The sequence below is a fragment of the Eleutherodactylus coqui genome, chromosome 8 (assembly GCF_035609145.1).
Source record: "Eleutherodactylus coqui strain aEleCoq1 chromosome 8, aEleCoq1.hap1, whole genome shotgun sequence".
Taxonomy (NCBI): Eukaryota; Metazoa; Chordata; class Amphibia; order Anura; family Eleutherodactylidae; genus Eleutherodactylus; species Eleutherodactylus coqui.
Window position 1 is genome coordinate 23,379,230 of NC_089844.1, and position 24,230 is coordinate 23,403,459.

Genomic DNA, 24,230 nt, shown 5'->3' on the forward strand with positions numbered 1-24,230 from the left:
TGGTAGATGACACCTGCAGTCCTATGCAACGCCACAGAGTATTGAAGGTATCACACATGGCGATTATCGCTCGATTTCTCGCTGCAAACAGTGATTAGGTGATAATCCTCCTGTGTACATGCGGCCCCCGACCGGCCACTAATGGGCAACTTAGATGGGATGATAATCACTCAAACATCGTTCAAACAAACTAGTTTGAGCGATAAATCGTGAGGTATAAATGCAAAAAAACTGCACCAACGCTCACCGCTCAATCACAAGACCGTATCCCTGAAATGCATCGCTGGATCGCGGGCTTGTCATTCCGTGTGAACGCTCGTGATGCCAGCGCTCGTGCCGTCGTTTACCCGACTGTCGTCCCGTGTAAAAGGCCCATCGTTGATAAATCGCTCACCTGCTGGAGTCACGGGGTCTTTAGCAAAACTAAGAATCAAAAGTCTATTGGGAACAGGAACAACTCAAAGTTTGAGAGCCTCCTGTTCGCTGTGAATGGAGGCGGGGGGGGGGGGGGGGGGGTAGAACGATCCCGGCCGCTCCGTCTCCATTCACGTATCACTCCTCCTCCTGCAATAATCCGTTCCTATATCCACTATATGTTATTGAGTGCACCGTCCCTGCAGCCCCCTCCCACAATGTGTTAGTCACCAGAGCCGCCCACAGAGAAGACCCCATGCCAGTAAAACGCAGTCCGCAGTCCCACAGTGGCCCTCCCCAAATCACTGACAGCAGCTCACGAACCCCAATTACTAGCACTGCCGTCTTCCCGGTACGCCCCCCCCCCGCACAGATCCTGGCCGTCGCTTCCTCCTCGCACAATACTGTCATCTTCTGATGAAGGAGCAAAAACTAATTATCCAAATAAATGTGATTACACAAAATTACCAAGGAACAGACACGAGGCGTGCCGGCGTAATTAGCGCTATTAAACACGTCCGGCAACAGACGCCACTTTTTACTGGGGCCCGTTATACAATTGGTGGCAGCGTCGGGCGAGGAGGGGCGGCACGGACGTCATCACTGCCACCTACAGATTCTGTGGCCGATTCCTCCATTTTTCTTTTTCACAAATTATTGTAAAATACGTCGACGCCTCTAGACGCTTCCTTCAAGTAGATGGAAAGGTCATATAGATGAAATGGTGGCGGCGCACGACTCACCTCTATGGTGTACTGCTCGAAGATGCGCAGCTGCAGGAAGATGTCCAGCTTGATCTTTCTCTCGTGGAACAGTTCTTCCATTTGGACCTGAGCCTCGTCCAGCTGCTGCAGAACAGACTCGATGTGACTGATGGAGCTGTTGTGCGGAGTCTTATTGCTGGACACCGCCGAGTCCCTGTGGAGCACGGAACAAACTCAGCTCTGCACCACATGGCTCAACACAGACAAACTCAGCTCTGCAGCAAGTTGGAATTATACAGAACACAACTCAGATCAGCATTACATGACTCACTGTACAGAACACTCATCTCTGCACCACACGGCTCGTCGTACAGAGCATACTCCACTCTGCACCACACGGCTCGTCATACAGAGCATACTCCACTCTGCACCAAACGGCTCGTCATACAGAGCATACTCCACTCTGCACCACACGGCTCGTCATACAGAGCATACTCCACTCTGCACCAAACGGCTCGTCATACAGAGCATACTCCACTCTGCACCACACGGCTCGCCGTACAGAACATACTCCACTCTGCACCACACGGCTCGTCATACAGAGCATACTCCACTCTGCACCACAGGGCTTGTCATACAGAGCATACTCCACTCTGCACCACAGGGCTCGTCATACAGAGCATACTCCACTCTGCACCACAGGGCTCGTCATACAGAGCATACTCCACTCTGCACCACAGGGCTCGTCATACAGAGCATACTCCACTCTGCACCACAGGGCTCGTCATACAGAGCATACTCCACTCTGCACCACACGGCTCGTCATACAGAGCATACTCCACTCTGCACCACAGGGCTCGTCATACAGAACATACTCCACTCTGCACCACACGGCTCGTCGTACAGAACATACTCCGCTCTGCACCACACGGCTCGTCATACAGAGCATACTCCACTCTGCACCACACGGCTCGTCGTACAGAACATACTCCGCTCTGCACCACACGGCTCGTCATACAGAGCATACTCCACTCTGCACCACACGGCTCGTCGTACAGAACATACTCCGCTCTGCACCACACGGCTCGTCATACAGAACATACTCCACTCTGCACCACACGGCTCGTCGTACAGAACATACTCCACTCTGCACCACACGGCTCGTCGTACAGAACATACTCCACTCTGCACCACACGGCTCGTCATACAGAGCATACTCCACTCTGCACCACACGGCTCGTCATACAGAGCATACTCCGCTCTGCACCACACGGCTCGTCATACAGAACATACTCCGCTCTGCACCACATGGCTCGTCATACAGAACATACTCCGCTCTGCACCACATGGCTCGTCATACAGAACATACTCCGCTCTGCACCACACGGCTTGTCATACAGAACATACTCCGCTCTGCACCACACGGCTCGTCATACAGAACTAAGTCCACTCTGCACGTCTCACACAAAACACAGACATCCAACCCATGTACTACACGTCACACATGTGGTTGCTGTGACTCCCACATGTCTAAGGATCAGTATATGGAAGGTTATGGGGGTCAGTGTGTACATAAGGTAATCGTGTACATGGTCCCCCTCCATCATCACCACTGTTGCTCACCTGAGTTGTTGGATGAGATCTTCTCCCTCCTTGATGACATTGAGGGTCCCATCCAGTGTGGCCGTTTGCTGCTGCTGGAACTGTTTGATGAGCTCCTGGACGGCATCTACAGAGTCTGCACATACATCCTCCAGCAGCTCCTTCTGCAGATCTTCCATCCAAGTCCAGAGCTGAGGAGTCACAAATAAAGACCTCAGGGCAAGTTATAAAGACACAGAGGCCACAAGCAAGAGGAGAAGGGAAGAGAGGGAGAAGACACCGGGGAGAGGAGAAGGGAAGAGAGGGAGAAGACACCGGGGAGAGGAGAAGGGAAGAGAGGGAGAAGACACCGGGGATAGGAGAAGGGAAGAGAGAGAAGACACCAGCGAGAGGAGAAGGGAAGAGAGAGAAGACACCAGCGAGAGGAGAAGGGAAGAGAGGGAGAAGACACCGGGGAGAGGAGAAGGGAAGAGAGGGAGAAGACACCGGGGAGAGGAGAAGGGAAGAGAGGGAGAAGACACCGGGGAGAGGAGAAGGGAAGAGAGGGAGAAGACACCGGGGAGAGGAGAAGGGAAGAGAGGGAGAAGACACCGCGGAGAGGAGAAGGGAAGAGAGGGAGAAGACACCGGGGAGAGGAGAAGGGAAGAGAGGGAGAAGACACCGGGGAGAGGAGAAGGGAAGAGAGGGAGAAGACACCGGGGAGAGGAGAAGGGAAGAGAGGGAGAAGACACCGGGGAGAGGAGAAGGGAAGAGAGGGAGAAGACACCGGGGAGAGGAGAAGGGAAGAGAGGGAGAAGACACCGGGGAGAGGAGAAGGGAAGAGAGGGAGAAGACACCGGGGAGAGGAGAAGGGAAGAGAGGGAGAAGACACCGGGGAGAGGAGAAGGGAAGAGAGAGAGAAGACACCGGGGAGAGGAGAAGGGAAGAGAGAGAGAAGACACCGGGGAGAGGAGAAGGGAAGAGAGAGAGAAGACACCGGGGAGAGGAGAAGGGAAGAGAGAGAGAAGACACCGGGGAGAGGAGAAGGGAAGAGAGAGAGAAGACACCGGGGAGAGGAGAAGGGAAGAGAGAGAGAAGACACCGGGGAGAGGAGAAGGGAAGAGAGAGAGAAGACACCGGGGAGAGGAGAAGGGAAGAGAGAGAGAAGACACCGGGGAGAGGAGAAGGGAAGAGAGAGAGAAGACACCGGGGAGAGGAGAAGGGAAGAGAGAGAGAAGACACCAGGGAGAGGAGAAGGGAAGAGAGAGAGAAGACACCAGGGAGAGGAGAAGGGAAGAGAGAGAGAAGACACCAGGGAGAGGAGAAGGGAAGAGAGAGAAGACACCAGGGAGAGGAGAAGGGAAGAGAGAGAAGACACTAGGGAGAGGAGAAGGGAAGAGAGAGAGAAGACACCGGGGAGAGGAGAAGGGAAGAGAGAGAGAAGACACCGGGGAGAGGAGAAGGGAAGAGAGAGAGAAGACACCGGGGAGAGGAGAAGGGAAGAGAGAGAGAAGACACCAGGGAGAGGAGAAGGGAAGAGAGAGAGAAGACACCAGGGAGAGGAGAAGGGAAGAGAGAGAGAAGACACCAGGGAGAGGAGAAGGGAAGAGAGAGAAGACACCAGGGAGAGGAGAAGGGAAGAGAGAGAAGACACTAGGGAGAGGAGAAGGGAAGAGAGAGAGAAGACACCGGGGAGAGGAGAAGGGAAGAGAGAGAGAAGACACCGGGGAGAGGAGAAGGGAAGAGAGAGAGAAGACACCGGGGAGAGGAGAAGGGAAGAGAGAGAGAAGACACCGGGGAGAGGAGAAGGGAAGAGAGAGAGAAGACACCAGGGAGAGGAGAAGGGAAGAGAGAGAGAAGACACCAGGGAGAGGAGAAGGGAAGAGAGAGAGAAGACACCAGGGAGAGGAGAAGGGAAGAGAGAGAGAAGACACCAGGGAGAGGAGAAGGGAAGAGAGAGAGAAGACACCAGGGAGAGGAGAAGGGAAGAGAGAGAAGACACCAGGGAGAGGAGAAGGGAAGAGAGAGAAGACACTAGGGAGAGGAGAAGGGAAGAGAGAGAGAAGACACCGGGGAGAGGAGAAGGGAAGAGAGAGAGAAGACACCGGGGAGAGGAGAAGGGAAGAGAGAGAGAGAAGACACCGGGGAGAGGAGAAGGGAAGAGAGAGAGAAGACACCGGGGAGAGGAGAAGGGAAGAGAGAGAGAAGACACCGGGGAGAGGAGAAGGGAAGAGAGAGAGAAGACACCGGGGAGAGGAGAAGGGAAGAGAGAGAGAAGACACCGGGGAGAGGAGAAGGGAAGAGAGAGAGAAGACACCGGGGAGAGGAGAAGGGAAGAGAGAGAGAAGACACCGGGGAGAGGAGAAGGGAAGAGAGAGAGAAGACACCAGGAAGAGGAAAAGGATAAGACAGAAGACACCAGGAAGAGGAGAAGGATAAGACAGAAGACACCAGGAAGAGGAGAAGGATAAGACAGAAGACACCAGGAAGAGGAGAAGGAAGAGAGAGGAGACACCAGGGAGAGGAGAAGGAAGAGAGAGAAGACACCAGGAAGAGGAGAAGGAAGAGAGAGAAGACACCAGGAAGAGGAGAAGGATAAGACAGAAGACACCAGGAAGAGGAGAAGGATAAGACAGAAGACACCAGGAAGAGGAGAAGGATAAGACAGAAGACACCAGGAAGAGGAGCAGGAAGAGAGAGGAGACACCAGGGAGAGGAGAAGGAAGAGAGAGGAGACACCAGGGAGAGGAGAAGGAAGAGAGAGGAGACACCAGGGAGAGGAGAAGGAAGAGAGAAAAGACACCAGGGAGAGAGAAGGAAGAGAGAGAAGACACCAGCAAGATGAGAAGGAAGAGAGAGAAGACACCAGGAAGAGGAGAAGGAAGTGAGAGAAGACACCAGCGACAGGAGAATGAGGTGAAAAGACACCAGGGAGAGAGAAGGAAGAGCGAGAAGATACCAGTGAGAGAAGGAAGAGAGAGAGAGAGAAGACACGAGAAAAAGGAGACACGGAAAAGAGAGAGAGAGAGAAAGAGAGAGAACATCATAGCAAGTAGAAGGAAGGGGGAGAAGATGCCAGAAAAAGTAGTTAAGAGAGGAGATGCGATATGGACATCAGAGATTTTGCAACCAATTTCCAATCGTGGGTCACCCCTTGAACCTGCAGTTAAGGTCACTGAAATTCCTTATAATAAATCTACCTGCTGACAGTTTCTCACAATTTCTTCCATACATTGGTATATGAGCAGTATATGACAAAAGGGTAGATGGCGTGTCACAGCCTGAGCTCTGCTCCCACTGTGAGGTTCCCATCACATCTCAGTCACCCCACTAATACACGTCCTGAGCCCCTTTTACCTGCAGATATGGCTCATATTTCTCAGTATTTGCCAGTTTTCAGGTTCTGTGACCTTTTAATGTCCTACGTCTTGTCTGTCATCAAAACCTCATTAAAGTCCTAACGGGACAATGTCCTAATTAGAAGGCATTAATTACGTCTAATGACAATTATCTCACAGGTTCCAGGCAGTAAAATTAGATAAATAACTAGAACAGCGTGTGAGAAAAACACGGGCGATATTAATATCTGACACAGATCCTGATCGCAGCCGGGAGGAGCTGAACTCTGGAAGGTACATGGAAAATACCGAGATCAAAAGGAGCCTGAAATACAGACAGTGCGGCCCCATATAAAGCCCATGTACATATTGTGCCCTCACAGCTAGAAGGACCAGAGCATAGGAAGCCATGACAGATCAATCTTCTACATACAGCCGACTGACATGAGATTTCAGGAGCTGCAATTTACTTTCTATCACTTTATATAGTTTGGATGCAGAATTAATATAAAAAATAGCATCCTGTATTATACTGCAGAGCTGCACTCACTATTCTGCTGGTGGAATCACCGTACATACATTACTTATCCTGTACTGTTCCTGAGTTACATCCTGTATTATACTCCAGAGCTGCACTCACTATTCTACTGGAGGAGTCACTGTGTACATACATTACTTATCCTGTACTGATCCTGAGTTACATCCTGTATTATACCCCAGAGCTGCACTCACTATTCTGCTGGTGGAGTCACTGTGTACATACATTACTTATCCAGTACTGATCCTGAGTTACATCTGTATTATACTGCAGAGCTGCACTCACTATTCTGCTGGTGGAGTCACTGTGTACATACATTACTTATCCTGTACTGATCCAAAGTTACATCCTGTATTATACTCCAGAGCTGCACTCACCATTCTGATGGTGGAATCACCGTACATACATTACTTATCCTGTACTGATCTGGAGTTCCATCCTGTATTATACTCCAGAGCAGCACTCACTATTCTGCTGGTGGTGTCACTGAATGTATCATCAGCAGCTGCACTGCGGAGCGCTCTTATTTCTCCCATATACAGTGCTGGCTGTCGGTGTATGCAGGCCTCCGTTACATGCGATGACTGGTGGAGGAGTCTTTGGTGCCCCCCACAGCTGCGGAGAGGATTGTTCTTACAGGAGATCTATCTCAGACTGCGCAGCAGCTTACCTCCTTAGTGTGGCTGTGGAATGAGACGGACATGTCCAGCAGCAGCTTCCTCTGCTCCACCCTTCGGACAAAGTCCTGGATCCGCACCTCCAGATGTCTGGCGGCCTTGTAGATCTCCTCTGGGTCACATTCGCCGGTCTGCGCGAGCTGCTCCGCGGCCTCCAACAACTTGTCGGCATTGGTGTATGTGTTCTGTCAGAGGCAACAGGAGGGCAATGTGAAACACAGAAGCAGCGAGCCTTCATTACCAGCAGGGGAGAAACTACAGTGATGGAATGTCCATGGTAATCTGGCCACCAGGGGGCGCTGTTCCACTGTATGTTGGAGGGAGCACTGTTACTCTACGGCTCATACATTCATGTAGTATGTGCCGACCTCCTTACTGACCGCACTGCGAAGTGTCAGAAGATACAATATGGACCCACAAAGAATTGTACCGCATGTATATTAATGTGGGAAATATATTGGGATTCAAAAGGGCCGCTGTCTTTTTTAACCCCTTAGTGACAGAGCCCCTTTGTGCATGAATGACAATTTTTTTTTTATTTTTCATCGTTCCAGGACCCACAACATTTTAATTTTTCAGCCGTCTGAGGGCTGCTTTTTGCGGATACAAGTTGTATTTTCTGATGGCATCATTTTTGGGTACATATAGCGTATATTGTATACATTCTGCCATTTGTTTTATTTCATCTGATAACATTACTCTCCGGTCGCACGATTTCGTTCACGCCAAGTTTATAAATCCTTTTAGGTTTTCCTATTTTTTGTACATAAAAGACATTTAACAAAGATATGCTTTTGAGTCGCGGCTTCTGAGGAGCAGAGCTCTTCTATTGGTCCACTGACGGCGCTCTCCCAGGGCTTTCTTGCGGGATGAACTCCAGTCTCCATTTATATAATTTTTTTAGGAACATCTAACATTTGGATTGTTTTTTATGCCTTTTTTTTCTAGACACAAGATTAACAAAATCTGCCATTTTGGCCTGTTGGTTATTTGTTCCCGTGCAGAGTAAGCGATATGTTAAAGTAACCCTGCCGGCCGCTACCATATTGTCAATACCAAATAGATTTTTCAAGTTTTGGGGTTTTTTTGCAACTTTTTCACACTTTTTTTATTGTATATTTTGTTTATCGCTGCATTCAAAGATCCCCAATTTGTCAACGGCGTTATGTGAGGGTTTTTTGCGTTGTACATTTTAATGGTACCCTTTGATGATCCATGCGACATTTTGATCACTTTTTTCTGTTTTTTGTCAGCAGGATAGCTCATTTTACGTGTTTCCGCCATATTTTTTGTATTTCTTTTTTCATGCTGTGCTCTGCAGGTTTAATAACATACTGACCTATATCTCTAGATCATTACGAACGCAGCGACCCCGCATGAACTTTTCCCCCTTTACAATTTTTTTAATACTGTAACTTTTTATTTTTGCCCTCTGAAGGGACTTGATGATCGGCATATTTCATCATCTCCTAATGCTTCAGCATGGCAGAGCACTGGAAGGCCTATGAGGTCGGCCAGCGGCTGAGCCTCATAGGTGACCGTAGCTGGCAGACTCGGAGACTACATCCAAGTCTCTGGGTGTCATAGCAGCCCATCGGGACCCTGCGATCACGCTGCCCCCCAGAGCGCTCTCTCTCTCTCTCTCTCTTGGACTGTGGCGACATAAAAGCAAAGCCTAAAAAAAATGTTTTTTTATGAACAAAAACAGCAAAACATAAACCCCTTTATACCCTTGGTGCGGCGGGGATCGTGCTGCCTGCAGAATAATGTAATCCTAGCATTTATTTTGCACACTGAATGCTGTAAAAATGAAATCCAAAAAACAAAAGGCAAATTTTGCTTCCCAATCATCCTGAAAAAAATGAATAACCAGTTCTACAATATATTATACGTCCCCAAGAATGATGCCGTTAGAAAACGCAACTTGTCCCACAAAAAACGAGCCCACATACAGCGGTGTCAACGCAAAATTAAACTGTGGCTCTTCTCATTTGGAGCCCCCCAACAAAGTAAGTTCACTTCTTTTTGTATTAACCCCTTCCAGCTCCAGGACGTACATTTACGTCCTGGAGCATCGAGGTATGTATGCAGAGAGGTCGCGGGGCGACCTCTCTGCATACAGCGTGGGCGTCAGCTGTTTATTACAGCTGATACCCGCGGGCAATAGCCGTGATCGGCCATTCGGCGGATCACGGCTATTGACCTTTTAAATTCCCCGAACGATGTTTGGGGGTCCCGCACGGCCCCCCCGCGGTGAGATCGGGGGAACCGTACAGGTGTCATCGCAGTCTGGGACCTTCTGAAAGGCCCCAGGGCTGCCTTAGGAGACTGCCTATCAAGCCATCCCCGTAGGGTGGCTTGATTGACTGCCTGTGAACTTGCAGTATGACGTAATGCTATAGCATTACGACATACTGCAGGAGCGATCAAAGCATCACATATTGTAGTCCCCCAGGGGGACATAAAAGTAAAGTTAACAAAAAGATCAATAAGGTTTTTTTAGTTGTAAAAAAAAAAAAAGTAATAATAATTTAAATCACCCCCTTTGCCATATCTATATTTAAAAAATCTAAATAATAAAATAAAAATACATATTTGGTATCGCCGCATCCGAAAAAGTCCGATCTATCAAAGTAGCACATTATTTACCGCGCACGGTGAACGTCGTTCAAAAAAAAGGAAAGAATGCCAGAAATGCACTTTTTCAGTCACCCTGTCTTCCAGAAAATACACAATAAAAAACGATCAAAAAGTCGTATGTATTCCAAATTAGTATGAACGGAAACTTCAGGACATAACACAAAAAATGAGCCTTTGCTTAACCACGTCAACGGAAAAATAAACAAGTTATTGCGCGCACAAGATGACCGCAGAAAATAATTGAAAAAAATTAAAGGTCTTTGAAAAAAAAAATAGTATAGTAAAAAAAAAAACTATACAAGTTTGGTATCGTAGTAATCGTACTGACCCATAGATAGATCATGTCGCTTTTGTTGCCGTTTGTGCGCTGTAGAAACAAGAAGCACTGAAAGATGGCGGAATGTCGTTTTTTTTTTTGTTTTTTTTTCATTTTACTCCACTTAGAATTTTTTTAAAGTTTTTCAGTAAAATATTTGGTACATTAAATAACACCATTGAAAAATACATCTCGTCCCGCAAAAAACAAGCCCTCATACAGCGACGTCGATGGATAAATAAAGGAGTTACGATTATTTTAAAGGGGGGAGGAAAAAACGAAAATGGAAAAGAAAAGGGGCCACTTCATTAAGGGGTTAAAACTCTGATCCTGCTGTTTGACCCTCAGAGCGCTGGGATTTATTACGACAACTTCTTCTGGGGGCCGGAGGGGTTTTTTTGTTTTACAATAAGTGTATATTAAGTGGCCCCTTTATTAGAGCCCCAGTCATCTCATTATTAACGCTTCTCTGTATGGAAATATCCCCGTGCCCGCGGACTGCAGCATAAAATCACGTGACAAGTTTTCCGTGGATCAGCTTCAGTGTGAATCCACATTAGATGCAAAATCCAGCGATCTGAGTGACTTCCAACGAGGCCGGTCATTGGTGCTGGGATTTCATTATCAACAGGCTGGGGTTTTCTCCTGTAACGCTGTGGAGAGTATACCAAGAACGGCGTGATCGAAGAAAAATATCCAGCTAAAGAGGATCCTGTGGATAAACCACTCATCACCAAAAGGGGTCGGAGGAGGATGTCAGGAATCGTTCTGACCAACGGGCGCTGCACAGTCAGGAGCAGCTGAATACAACGCTGGTGCTCCAACTAACGTGTCCGAATGCACCACACCATTCCTTAGCGCAGACAGGCTATAACAGCGGATAACCAGTTCCAGCGCCATTGTGTCAGAGAAACAGAGAGGTGAGACTCCAGCGGGCAAAAGGGCGCAATAATTGTATCACTGAGCAGCGGAAAAACATCTCCTGGTCGGATGGATCCAGACGTCTGTTGCATCGTACTGATGGGAGGTCAGAATTTGGCGCAAGCAGCATGAAGCGATGCTCCCTTCCTGTCAAGCTGGTAAAGGTGCGTTAATGATGTGGGGAAGGTATTTTTGGCGCACCCTGGGTCCTTTAATATCGTGGATGGACACCATGATGAATCTCTGAATCTCTAAAGACCAAAAGAAGTCCAATGTGCTACAAGTTGGGGGTCTCTAATGAAAGGGCCGGTGTATAGGTTGGATGTTTTACTATTTCAGACCCCACAGGTCAGCACTATGAGACTATTAACCCCTGAGCCTGAATGGGATGAAGCCTCCACAGTGACAATCAGGAAAAAGGAACAATAGTAAAAGAAATGGCCAATGAAGCGCTGTCAGGTGCTGCGGGGAGTCCCAAATAACTGATACAAAGTGGAAACAAGTACATAAGACCCAAATCCGTGGCTACACCCGTGTCCTGCGGATGGGAAGAGCTCCATGTACTGGTAGCTGACGACACGCCTGGAGACCCGGCCGATGGGGACTTCATGAGACTATGTGGTCGGACAGGGCACGAGGCTCCGCGCCAAACACCTAAAATTAGATTCTGACGACACGTGGGGGGCAATTGTAGTGGCACTGTGGTACTTAGTTGCAAGGAACAGTCGCCATGGTTACTGCATCCTCCCACGACTCGCTGCTTGCATGTAAATCACAGCAGCATAATCTCATCATGTCCTTACAGCACAGTTAATACAATTACGGATAATGGCGGTAAATACGGCATTTAGGCCATTTACACCTGTAAGATCCTTCAGATGGAACACACATCTCCTCCTAAGCGGCTGCAATAAACCGGTATTGTTGCAGGACATAGTGCTTTTAAGCCTCACCATTCGTGCTTGCTGACAGTGAATAGATTTTTTTTCTTAAATTACATCCAGAGTCGAAGAACCTGGTATTCACAGCTGAGGGTTTGTTACAATTGTGTCCGGTCCGGACAATCCTCTGTAAGATGAATATACTCAGAGGGTTTTGCTTCTATGTATCAGGAATGTTCAGGCTGTTCAGCTCATGCAGGAGGGTCTGCACTGGTGTGAGCGATTACAACCAATGTATCCATCCATCCCAATGTCATATGAAGTGAACAGAACCAGGAGACCTAGAAGCGATCGGTTTTGCGCCACTTAACACTCATGGTCAGAGCTGATGCGAGGCGTGACGAGAACGAAAAAAGCAGCTTCATCTCCAGTGAAGGGTTAATGTTATTTCTTTCTCATTTTGTGTTTGTTGCTCTGCAGGATGATGAATTCGCCGCCCACCACACATCCGTAACGCTGTTTTTCCCACTCCACGATCTCAGGAACTATAGTCAATGCAGCCATTCAGAAAGATGGAACAGAATCCTAAATACTAGCACACACCGTCCCCGACCCCCATCATCACCGAAACACAAAGTGATGGGGCAGCTGCAGTACACGGGGATACAACGCGATGGGGTACAATATTACATAGCGACAATGTGACGGGGGAAACATACAACATGACGGGGGGAGCTGTACATTACACAGTGATACAATGTGACGGGGGAGCTGTACATCACACAGTGATACAATGTGACGGGGGAGCTGTACATCACACAGTGATACAATGTGACGGGGGGAGCTGTACATTACACAGTGATACAATGTGACGGGGGGAGCTGTACATTACACAGTGATACAATGTGACGGGGGAGCTGTACATCACACAGTGATACAATGTGACGGGGGAGCTGTACATTACACAGTGATACAATGTGACGGGGGGAGCTGTACATTACACAGTGATGCAATGTGACGGGGGAGCGGTACATCACACAGTGATACAATGTGACGGGGGAGCTGTACATTACACAGTGATACAATGTGAGGGGGGAGCTGTACATCACACAGTGATACAATGTGAGGGGGGGAGCTGTACATCACACAGTGATACAATGTGACGGGGGAGCTGTACATCACACAGTGATACAATGTGATACAATGTGACGGGGGAGCTGTACATCACACAGTGATACAATGTGAGGGGGGAGCTGTACATTACACAGTGATACAATGTGACGGGGGAGCTGTACATCACACAGTGATACAATGTGACGGGGGGAGCTGTACATTACACAGTGATACAATGTGACGGGGGAGCTGTACATTACACAGTGATACAATGTGACGGGGGAGCTGTACATTACACAGTGATACAATGTGACGGGGGAGCTGTACATTACACAGTGATACAATGTGAGGGGGGAGCTGTACATTACACAGTGATACAATGTGACTGGGGAGCTGTACATTACACAGTGATACAATGTGAGGGGGGAGCTGTACATCACACAGTGATACAATGTGATGGGGGAGCGGTACATCACACAGTGATACAATGTGACGGAGGGAGCTGTACATTACACAGTGATACAATGTGACGGGGGAGCTGTACATCACACAGTGATACAATGTGACGGGGGAGCTGTACATCACACAGTGATACAATGTGAGGGGGGAGCTGTACATTACACCAGTGATACAATGTGATGGGGGAGCTGTACATTACACAGTGATACAATGTGACGGGGGAGCTGTACATTACACAGTGATACAATGTGACGGGGGAGCTGTACATCACACAGTGATACAATGTGATGGGGGAGCTGTACATCACACAGTGATACAATGTGACGGGGGAGCTGTACATCACACAGTGATACAATGTGATGGGGGAGCTGTACATCACACAGTGATACAATGTGACGGGGGAGCTGTACATCACACAGTGATACAATGTGAGGGGGGAGCTGTACATTACACCAGTGATACAATGTGATGGGGGAGCTGTACATTACACAGTGATACAATGTGACGGGGGAGCTGTACATCACACAGTGATACAATGTGACGGGGGGAGCTGTACATTACACAGTGATACAATGTGAGGGGGGAGCTGTACATTACACCAGTGATACAATGTGAGGGGGGAGCTGTACATCACACAGTGATGCAATGTGACGGGGGAGCTGTACATCACACAGTGATACAATGTGACGGGGGAGCTGTACATCACACAGTGATACAATGTGATGGGGGAGCTGTACATCACACAGTGATACAATGTGATACAATGTGATGGGGGAGCTGTACATTACACAGTGATACAATGTGACGGGGGAGCTGTACATCACACAGTGATACAATGTGACGGGGGGAGCTGTACATCACACAGTGATACAATGTGAGGGGGGGAGCTGTACATCACACAGTGATACAATGTGAGGGGGGAGCTGTACATCACACAGTGATACAATGTGACGGGGGGAGCTGTACATCACACAGTGATACAATGTGACGGGGGGAGCTGTACATCACACAGTGATACAATGTGATGGGGGGAGCTGTACATCACACAGTGATACAATGTGAGGGGGGAGCTGTACATCACACAGTGATACAATGTGACGGGGGAGCTGTACATCACACAGTGATACAATGTGAGGGGGGAGCTGTACATCACACAGTGATACAATGTGAGGGGGGAGCTGTACATCACACAGTGATACAATGTGACGGGGGAGCTGTACATTACACAGTGATACAATGTGACGGGGGAGCTGTACATTACACCAGTGATACAATGTGATGGGGGAGCTGTACATCACACAGTGATACAATGTGACGGGGGAGCTGTACATCACACAGTGATACAATGTGATACAATGTGATGGGGGAGCTGTACATTACACAGTGATACAATGTGACGGGGGAGCTGTACATCACACAGTGATACAATGTGACTGGGGAGCTGTACATCACGCAGTGATACAATGTGACCGGGGAGCTGTACATCACACAGTGATACAATGTGACTGGGGAGCTGTACATCACGCAGTGATACAATGTGACTGGGGAGCTGTACATCACGCAGTGATACAATGTGACGGGGGAGCTGTACATCACACAGTGATACAATGTGACGGGGGAGCTGTACATTACACCAGTGATACAATGTGAGGGGGGAGCTGTACATTACACAGTGATACAATGTGACGGGGGAGCTGTACATCACACAGTGATACAATGTGACGGGGGGAGCTGTACATCACACAGTGATACAATGTGAGGGGGGAGCTGTACATTACACAGTGATACAATGTGACGGGGGGAGCTGTACATCACACAGTGATACAATGTGATGGGGGGAGCTGTACATCACACAGTGATACAATGTGAGGGGGGAGCTGTACATCACACAGTGATACAATGTGACGGGGGAGCTGTACATCACACAGTGATACAATGTGACGGGGGGAGCTGTACATCACACAGTGATACAATGTGACGGGGGAGCTGTACATCACACAGTGATACAATGTGACGGGGGAGCTGTACATTACACAGTGATACAATGTGACCGGGGAGCTGTACATTACACAGTGATACAATGTGACGGGGGAGCTGTACATCACACAGTGATACAATGTGACGGGGGAGCTGTACATTACACAGTGATACAATGTGACCGGGGAGCTGTACATTACACAGTGATACAATGTGACGGGGGAGCTGTACATCACACAGTGATACAATGTGACGGGGAGCTGTACATCACACAGTGATACAATGTGACGGGGAGCTGTACATCACACAGTGATACAATGTGACGGGGGGAGCTGTACATCACACAGTGATACAATGTGAGGGGGGAGCTGTACATCACACAGTGATACAATGTGAGGGGGGAGCTGTACATCACGCAGTGATACAATGTGACGGGGGAGCGGTACATCACACAGTGATACAATGTGAGGGGGGAGCTGTACATCACACAGTGATACAATGTGAGGGGGGAGCTGTACATTACACAGTGATACAATGTGACGGGGGAGCTGTACATTACACAGTGATACAATGTGACGGGGGAGCTGTACATCACACAGTGATACAATGTGACGGGGGAGCTGTACGTTACACAGTGATGCAGGCGGCACAGAAGAGCGGTTCTGTGTATTGATTCCATAATGAGGAGATCCTGGTGTCTCCATTAATAATGGGCTGTAATTAGCCTACACTTGTCACATTCGCTTCAGCACTTTCCCCATCCTTCATGACTACATCCCTTAGTGTGGATGTTGGGGGGGGGGGGGCTGAACTACTTCACAAGACAAATACAATAGACATACCTGGGCGACCTCCTCAAAGTCGTCGTGCCTCTTCTGCAGCGCCCGCGCCCGATGCAGGGATTTACCCACTCCGGTGTGTTTACTGAGGAACGCTTCTCCGTGATTCTCAATCCAGTCGAGGACCTGCAGGGAACAAGAGACACACAGGGTCACCGCCGGCCGCAGGATGGACAACTGGATTTAGATGGTGAAGTCAGATTCTATATCATGGAGTCATTAATAGTCCCTTCATCCTGTGTCTCCTCACTATTCCCTGCTCTGCAGCTCTCTAGCGATGTTTATTCTCATTCTCCTGATTTATGCATAGAACACCAGAACTGCAGTAAAGACTGACACTAACCAGGGAACATAACCTTACATGACACTACGGACTTCTTACCATTCTAGTTCAGTGACAAGCTGGGTGAGGTCCCCATTGGGCACAGCGTCTGTTACAGGGGCAGATACTTTCTTATTTCAGGGGGTAATGCTCATTACATAACAATGCAGATAACGCCGTCGCCTCTGCTTCATTCTATTGCTGCGGAGACGGCTGGCTCGGGGGCCGTTGCGGTCTTCTGATTGGATTTGCACAGATTGTTGCAGCTGCTGCGGCTCATGTTGTTGCTTCTGATCCTCGTAGTCACACATCTGTTGGGGGCAGATAGCGGGCTGGGGGTCAGCGCACAGGACGGAGCGGCAGCCCCCAGTGGAGCGCTATTCTACACGGCTTTGTCTTATCGCATGCGGCCTATTCAGGGACAATTCATGTTCAACTGCAGCAGCTGATAAAGGGCCCAACCAGACAGAATAGCCTAATTAGTCACTAGGTTGGTAATTAGCATAAATGGGAGGGATCAGGTATTATTTGGGGTGTCCATAATTAGTGAGGTCTGGGGGGTGATATAGGGGGTACCAGGGCAGCTGATAACCTCAATGCACTGACGGCCAGTAAAACCAGGGGTCCTATACTAGGCAGCCCCCCAGCAGGATGTTTCATCTGTATTTACTGTTCTGTGAAATGCAATCTATTGTCCCCTGTTATCAGCCATTTCCAGCAGTGGGGAAAAAGCTGCATATAGTAGAATACAATCTACTGCTCCCTGTAATCAGCCAAATGCAGAACGCCCCCATGATAACTATGTCACTTTCTGCTTCCCACATAAGCAAATAATCACACGGGGCGGTAAAAAAAAACGCATTCAACAATTGCATTGGAAAAAGTCAAGTTCTTTTGTGGCCAAAACCCCCAATAAACAGGTTTCTTCGTGATGCGGCTTTTACTGTATCCAAACTGCCCTGCGTGAATGTACCCCAATGCTGCTTCCAAAGATACATAAGGGTCTAGAACCATTGAAGGGAAGACCCATTGTATCGGGTGTGGATAGTCTAACGCAAGGTGTTAGTAAATACTTGGATCAAATTTTGAGATCATTTGTTGAGGCGTTGCCATCATATACCAGGGACACAACTGATGTCCTGAAGAGATTGGAAGATGTTGTCTTGTCACCGGATACCATGTTTGCGAGTTTGGACGTAGAGTCCTTGTATAGCTCCATCCCACATAAACAGGGTTTGGGGGCGGTCCAATATTATCTAGACCAGAGAGGAACTCACCTGAGAACCCATAACTCGCTGTTGATATGCCTGCTGTCCTTTATCCTCGAACATAACTATTTCTTGTTCGAGGGGAGATTCCACCACCAGCTCAGGGGTACGGCAATGGGGAGCCCGTGTGCCCCCAGTTACGCCAACTTATTCCTGGGCTGGTGGGAGGAGAAAAGGGTCTTTTGTGATGACAACGAAAAATGGACATCGTCGATAGAACTTTGGCTTCGGTATATCGACGATGTTCTTATACTCTGGACAGGTGGCATCGAGGAATTCAACAAGTTTGTGGCACATCTCAACAACAATGATCTAAATCTCCTGCTGACATCAGAGATCAACTATGAGAAAATAACATTCTTGGATCTAAGTATTTCACGTACGGAGGGACATCGTATTGAAACAACAATTTTCCGGAAACAGACCGCGACAAACACCCTGTTACACTGGACGAGTCATCACCCCGTACCGTTGAAACGGGGGATCCCAAAGAGCCAGTTCATTAGGGCTCGTCGTAATTGTTCAAATGAGACTGACTTTGAACATAAGGCCCTCGAAATGCAACAGAGATTTCGAGACAGGGGTTACCCGAATCAGGTTATAACGGAGGCGGTACATCATTCTAAGCAATTGACACGTACGCATCTTTTAAAAGGAAGACCGAAGTCGGCATGTAATGATGTAGTCAGAGTCATTGGCTCTTTTGACGATAAATCCCAGGAAGTCAGGGGCATTCTAACGAAATATTGGAACATCTTGAGAAAAGACCCCGATCTGAAAGAATTTGTGACAGAAAGACCGCAGATAACCTTTAGACGAGGGAGAAATTTAAAAGATAGGCTGGTACATAGTCATCTACCGCCGCTCCAACCGACCAGAACATGGCTAACACGCGATCCTGTTATTGGTTCGTATCCCTGTTCGGGATGCAAGGCGTGTAGGTATATGGTGCGCTGTAAGTCCTTTAGGAGTTCCAGTACAGGGAAGGAGTTTACCATCAGGGACTTCATAAATTGTCGCTCCAAATGTGTGGTCTACATGGCGTCCTGTCCATGTCCAATGGACTATATTGGGAAGACAACGCAGGAGCTAAGACGGAGAGTACTAGCACATATTGGATGCATTAACCGTAATGAGCAAACTAGCTTAGCGGTTCATATGAAAGATAAGCACAATAACAATCCCGACCTTGTGACTTTTCGAGGGATTGAGATTATGAAGATGAATGGAAGACGGGGCGACGTAGATCGTCGCCTAATGCAGAAGGAGAGTGGTTGGATTTTTAGAATAGACTCCTGTGCGCCAAAAGGCCTCAATGAGTGTCTCTCGTTTTCAGCCTTTATCTGAGTTTTGACACATCTGCCCTCTCTTTCCAGTTCTTCATCCAACTATTATGCGGTACTGCCTCTTGTTCCATGGTTCTGGTTGGTTGGTTGCTCTCTCTTTTTCCATCATATGGTCCTGGGCTTACTGTGCGGGCTTGTCGTTCAGAAATGCGAGGGCACAATTCGGATTCCGGTATCTTCTACTTTGTATATTGTTCTATGTGTCTGGGTCTGCTTACATAGGTATCCGTTTAATTTGGACCATACGGTTTTGCTTCAGGCCTTACACCTGATGTATGCAATGATCCCCTTGCTCTGTTGTGTATTGCATCCATAAGTCTTTCAGAAAAGGGTGATCTGTATCCTCCAACATACTTACCTCTTGATGTGTGCTGTATCTGCAATGTCTAGGAGGGGGGAGGCTTAATCTACTTCTCTACAATCCATACCTATTGTAATTAAAACTTTATTCATTGGATCATGCTCTGGTTCCCAATGTATGTCCTACATATCCTGTAAATACAGGATCGGCTGCCGATGACTGCGCTGCGCCTGCGCAAGCCAGTTCGTGTATATCAGGCTCTTATCGTGAGCCCGGTTAGTCATGTGACTGCTCGGCGTCATCAGTTTGTTGTCACATGATCGGACCAGGCGCAGCTATGCGCTTGCGCGAGGGAACGCGGCTTTATCGACTACATCAGGTTTTGATTGCGGGCCCGGTTGTCATGTGACGATCGTACGTCATCAAATCGGAGTCACATGATCGGGCCCTAACACGGCATGACGATGCAACGTAGTGACGTTGCTTCTACATCCGGTACACACGGGGGTGTGTGCTGCTGCAGGTATGTGATTGGTCTAACGATATCCACCCACAGGGTTGAGTAAGGCGGAGCTTGGTAAATAAAAGGATGGTGCTAGCACTGACATACCATCTATGTCCTAAGATCCCGGCCGGTGTGGCTGGTCCTGCTGCTCCCTGCATAAGGGCATTGTGCCGATACTAGCCTACTACCTAATGAGGCAGTATTGACTTCTAAGACTGGTGTTAGGTTCATATGGATCCCAGGCATTATCTAACCTAGGGATTTGAACGTAGACCAGTCTGTGTGCTTTCTCTCTGACCAGTAGTAAGTTTGACTTCACTAATGTGATTGTCTTCTCTCTGGTCAAAAATAGTCACCGGTCTGCCCCGTAAATGTGGGTCTTGGTCTTTGGTGCTTGATGAGAGTTTGGTATTGGAAGCTATTGACCCCTATATCTGGGTCGGTATCGTCCAAGGCATTGCTCTCCATCAATACAGATCGTTGCTGACTTACAAAGCCCCGTAAATGTGGGCAGTAGCACACGTACTGAATTAAATCGCCCCGTATATGTGGGCAGCAGTGGGTGTTACCACATATCTGCATCAGGAGGTGTTTTTGACCCAGGACCTCCAGGGTTGAATTCACCCAGTGGTTCATATTTATCCTGAAACTCTGTTATCATCAATACAGTATTTCATCACGCTAAGTGCCCCGTAAATGAGGGCCAGTAGCGTATACCTACATCTGAATGTACTAAGTGCCCCGTAAATGAGGGCCAGGAGCATACACTTACATCGGTACCATACATTTACATCGGTACTTACCTTCTGTGCTGTCTTCTTGGACTTGGTCTGAGTTAATGACAAAAGATCCAATGTTGTGACTGTGTTGGTTTTTCCAGCACAACATTGTTGTGAATAAGCCCCCTCTACTGAGGGTTAGAGCAAAGAAATATATTGAATTTGTCAATCAGATAATGTTTTTTTCAAACTGATTGAATAGTACCCATCCTGATGAAATAGTGCACAGTGGTGACACTAAAGGAAACGCGTCGATGGATGTGATTTTTGTTGGAATCAGCTCTGGCGATCAGGGATATCAAGCATAAAAGCCATAAAAACTGCTCCATAGAGTTATCTGGTCTCAGTATACCTATGATAGACATAGAATTTATCTAATCAGACTAGAGGGTCATTTCATCAATTTCTGCCCCCTCTGGCCGTATGTGGGTGTCAGCATAGCCCCAGATTGTTGCTGGTGGAGTCATATGACTTCTTTTAATTTTACTTACAAGCTCTTTTAAAGGATCTAATAAAAGTTAATTTTTATCTCTTAGTGAAGTTCTTTTCAGTGACGAGTTAGATATTTCAGATAAAGAACTGTCCTGCTACAGTGATTTGCCCCCCAGCAGGATGTTTCATCTGTATTTACTGTTCTGTGAAATGCAATCTATTGTCCCCTGTTATCAGCCATTTCCAGCAGTGGGGAAAAAGCTGCATATAGTAGAATACAATCTACTGCTCCCTGTAATCAGCCAAATGCAGAACGCCCCCATGATAACTATGTCACTTTCTGCTTCCCACATAAGCAAATAATCACACGGGGCGGTAAAAAAAAACGCATTCAACAATTGCATTGGAAAAAGTCAAGTTCTTTTGTGGCCAAAACCCCCAATAAACAGGTTTCTTCGTGATGCGGCTTTTACTGTATCCAAACTGCCCTGCGTGAATGTACCCCAATGCTGCGCCCACGCGGGGTGGATCTGCTGCGGATTTATCTGCCATATAGGTACTTCACGCGGAGCGTTTGGAGGAGGTTAAAAAAAAAAAGGCGGAAATGCGTCAAAACGGTTGCAAAAAACCCCCCCCAAAACCCTGAGGTTTTGCCGATGCGGTTTCTACCACATGCAAACAGTTCAGTGTGAATGCACGCCCACGCTGCGGCTATAATGAGCCATGGGCAGAGGAGCCACGCTGAGACTTGTAGTGCTCTGCATATTGTACAGCAGCCGGGAGGCGCCCAATACCTGATCTCCGTATGACTGACACCAACCCTAATATATATATAAAACTGCGCCCGTCTCCACAGCCCGCATCTATCACCCGGGTCCTGGCAGGCGCGCCGCGGCCGCAGGGATCAATACCTTTTGGACGACTGACAAACACAACAAAAACACAACCTTTATTTTTTAAATACAACACAGAATTTATCAAAATCAACGTCGTCTCTGACAGCGAAGCGACGCGCAGCGGGTGATTAACTAACGACGCACACAGCGGCCATTATTTATGGTCCATCAACATGCAAATCAAGGTGCAGAAAAACGGATAGCGCCGTTCTGAGAAAGAGGCGGCTGATGCTGACAAGGATTTAGCGGAAGCGCAGCCGCTGATGTCATCTAATGTCACCGTGAATGAAGCTTCAGCACTCTAAGGAAATGTTCTACAAATTTGTGTTTTTCAAGATCTCTGCTTGCGGTCAATGAATGGAATATTCTTGTGTACTGCTAAAGGCTGCAAAAACCCTACAGACTACAATTCATCACTGCTGAGTGTTTGTTACAATTGTATCCAGTGTTGAAAATCCACTGTGATCTAAATATCCTGGACTCCAGACTGATACATTGTAACCCCTTAGTGACCAAGCCTGTTTGTGCCTTAGTGATGAAGCCACATTTTGGAAATCTGACATGTGTCACGTTAGCATAGAATAACTCCGTAAGGGCTCATGTCCACGGGCAAAATGTGATTTAAAATCCGCAGCGGATCTCCCGCGCGCGGATCCGCACCCCATAGGGATGCATTGACCACCCGCGGGTAGATAAATACCCGCGGATCGTCAATAAAAGGCATTTAAAAAAAAATGGAGCATGAAAAAATCTGGACCATGCTCCATTTTCGTGCGGGTCTCCCGCGGGCTTCTATTGAAGCCTATGGAAGCCGTCCGGATCCGCGGGAGACCTAAAATAGGAATTTAAAGCATTTACTCACCGCAGCGGACCGCGAAGCTCTTCTCTTCCTCACGGCCGCATCTCCCTTGCTTCGGCTCGGCGGATGTGCCCGGCGCATGCGCGCGGCACGTCGACGACGTGCCGCCGGCGTCAGGAATTCATCCGCCGGCCGAAAATGAAGATCCGGCCGTGAGGAAGAGCAGAGCTTCGCCGCCCGCTACGGACAGGTAAATGCTTTTAAATTGCTATTTTCAGCGCTCATGTCCGCGGGGCAGGAGGGACCCGCTGCAGATTCTACATGGAGAATCTGCAGCGGATCTGATTTTCCCCGTGGACATGAGGCCTAAAGGTTTTGCATATCCAAGTGATTCTGAGAATGTTTTGTCGCGACATGAAGTACTTCATTTAGGTGGTAAAAATAGACCAAAGAATTGATCTATATTTAATAAAAGCGCCAAAATTGGAAAAGGTTGAAAAAAAATTATCATTTTTGCACATTTTCAATTGCAATATCTCCAATATGTGCAAATATACTGCACACATTTTTGCTAAGATATATATTCCCATCTGTTTACTTTATTCTGGACGCACGTTTGAAAAACTTTCATTTTTTTAACCATTTAGGAGACGTACAAATTTAACATTGATTTTTAACATTTTGAGGAACACTTTGTTTTCCTGCACCAAGCCAAGATTGCAAAGGCTCATGGGTGTCAGAATGATAGAGACTAGAGATGAGCGAACGTACTCGTTACGAGTACTTACGCACCTGAGTACCGCCATTTTCGAGTACTTCAGTACTCGCGCGCAAATATTCGGGGGGCGCCGGGGGGCGGGGAGAGGCGTGGCGGTGCAGGGGGTAGCAGTGGGGAACAGGGGGGAGCCCTCTCTCTCTCCCTCTCCCCCCCACTCCCCACTGCTACCCCCCGTGCCGCCACGGCGGCCCCCGAATTTTTTCGCTCGAGTACGGAAGTACTCGGAATTCGCGGTATTCGGGCGAAAAAGGGGCGTGGCCGAGCACGTTCGCTCATCTCTAATAGAGACCCCCACAAATGACCCCATTTTATAAACTACACCCCTTACTGTATTCACTGGGGGGGGAGGGGGTCAGGATTATTTAAACCCCACAGTTTATTTACAGGAGTTAATGCTATTTAGACA

At 48.0% G+C, this 24,230-nt stretch overlaps 1 protein-coding gene across 4 annotated transcripts in view; it reads right to left on the reverse strand.

Moving 5' to 3' along the window:
- Nucleotides 1-24,230, reverse strand: part of KALRN (kalirin RhoGEF kinase) — a 282,007-nt gene that overhangs the window by 126,624 nt on the left and 131,153 nt on the right. For all 4 annotated transcript variants that reach the window (XM_066575309.1, XM_066575303.1, XM_066575305.1 and 1 more), the window contains exons 10-13: nucleotides 16,402-16,524; nucleotides 7,246-7,437; nucleotides 2,742-2,911; nucleotides 1,158-1,332 (exon numbers count right to left, since the gene is read on the reverse strand). In XM_066575309.1, the coding sequence (XP_066431406.1) occupies nucleotides 1,158-1,332; nucleotides 2,742-2,911; nucleotides 7,246-7,437; nucleotides 16,402-16,524 (660 nt within the window). The remainder of the gene's footprint in view (nucleotides 1-1,157; nucleotides 1,333-2,741; nucleotides 2,912-7,245; nucleotides 7,438-16,401; nucleotides 16,525-24,230) is intronic.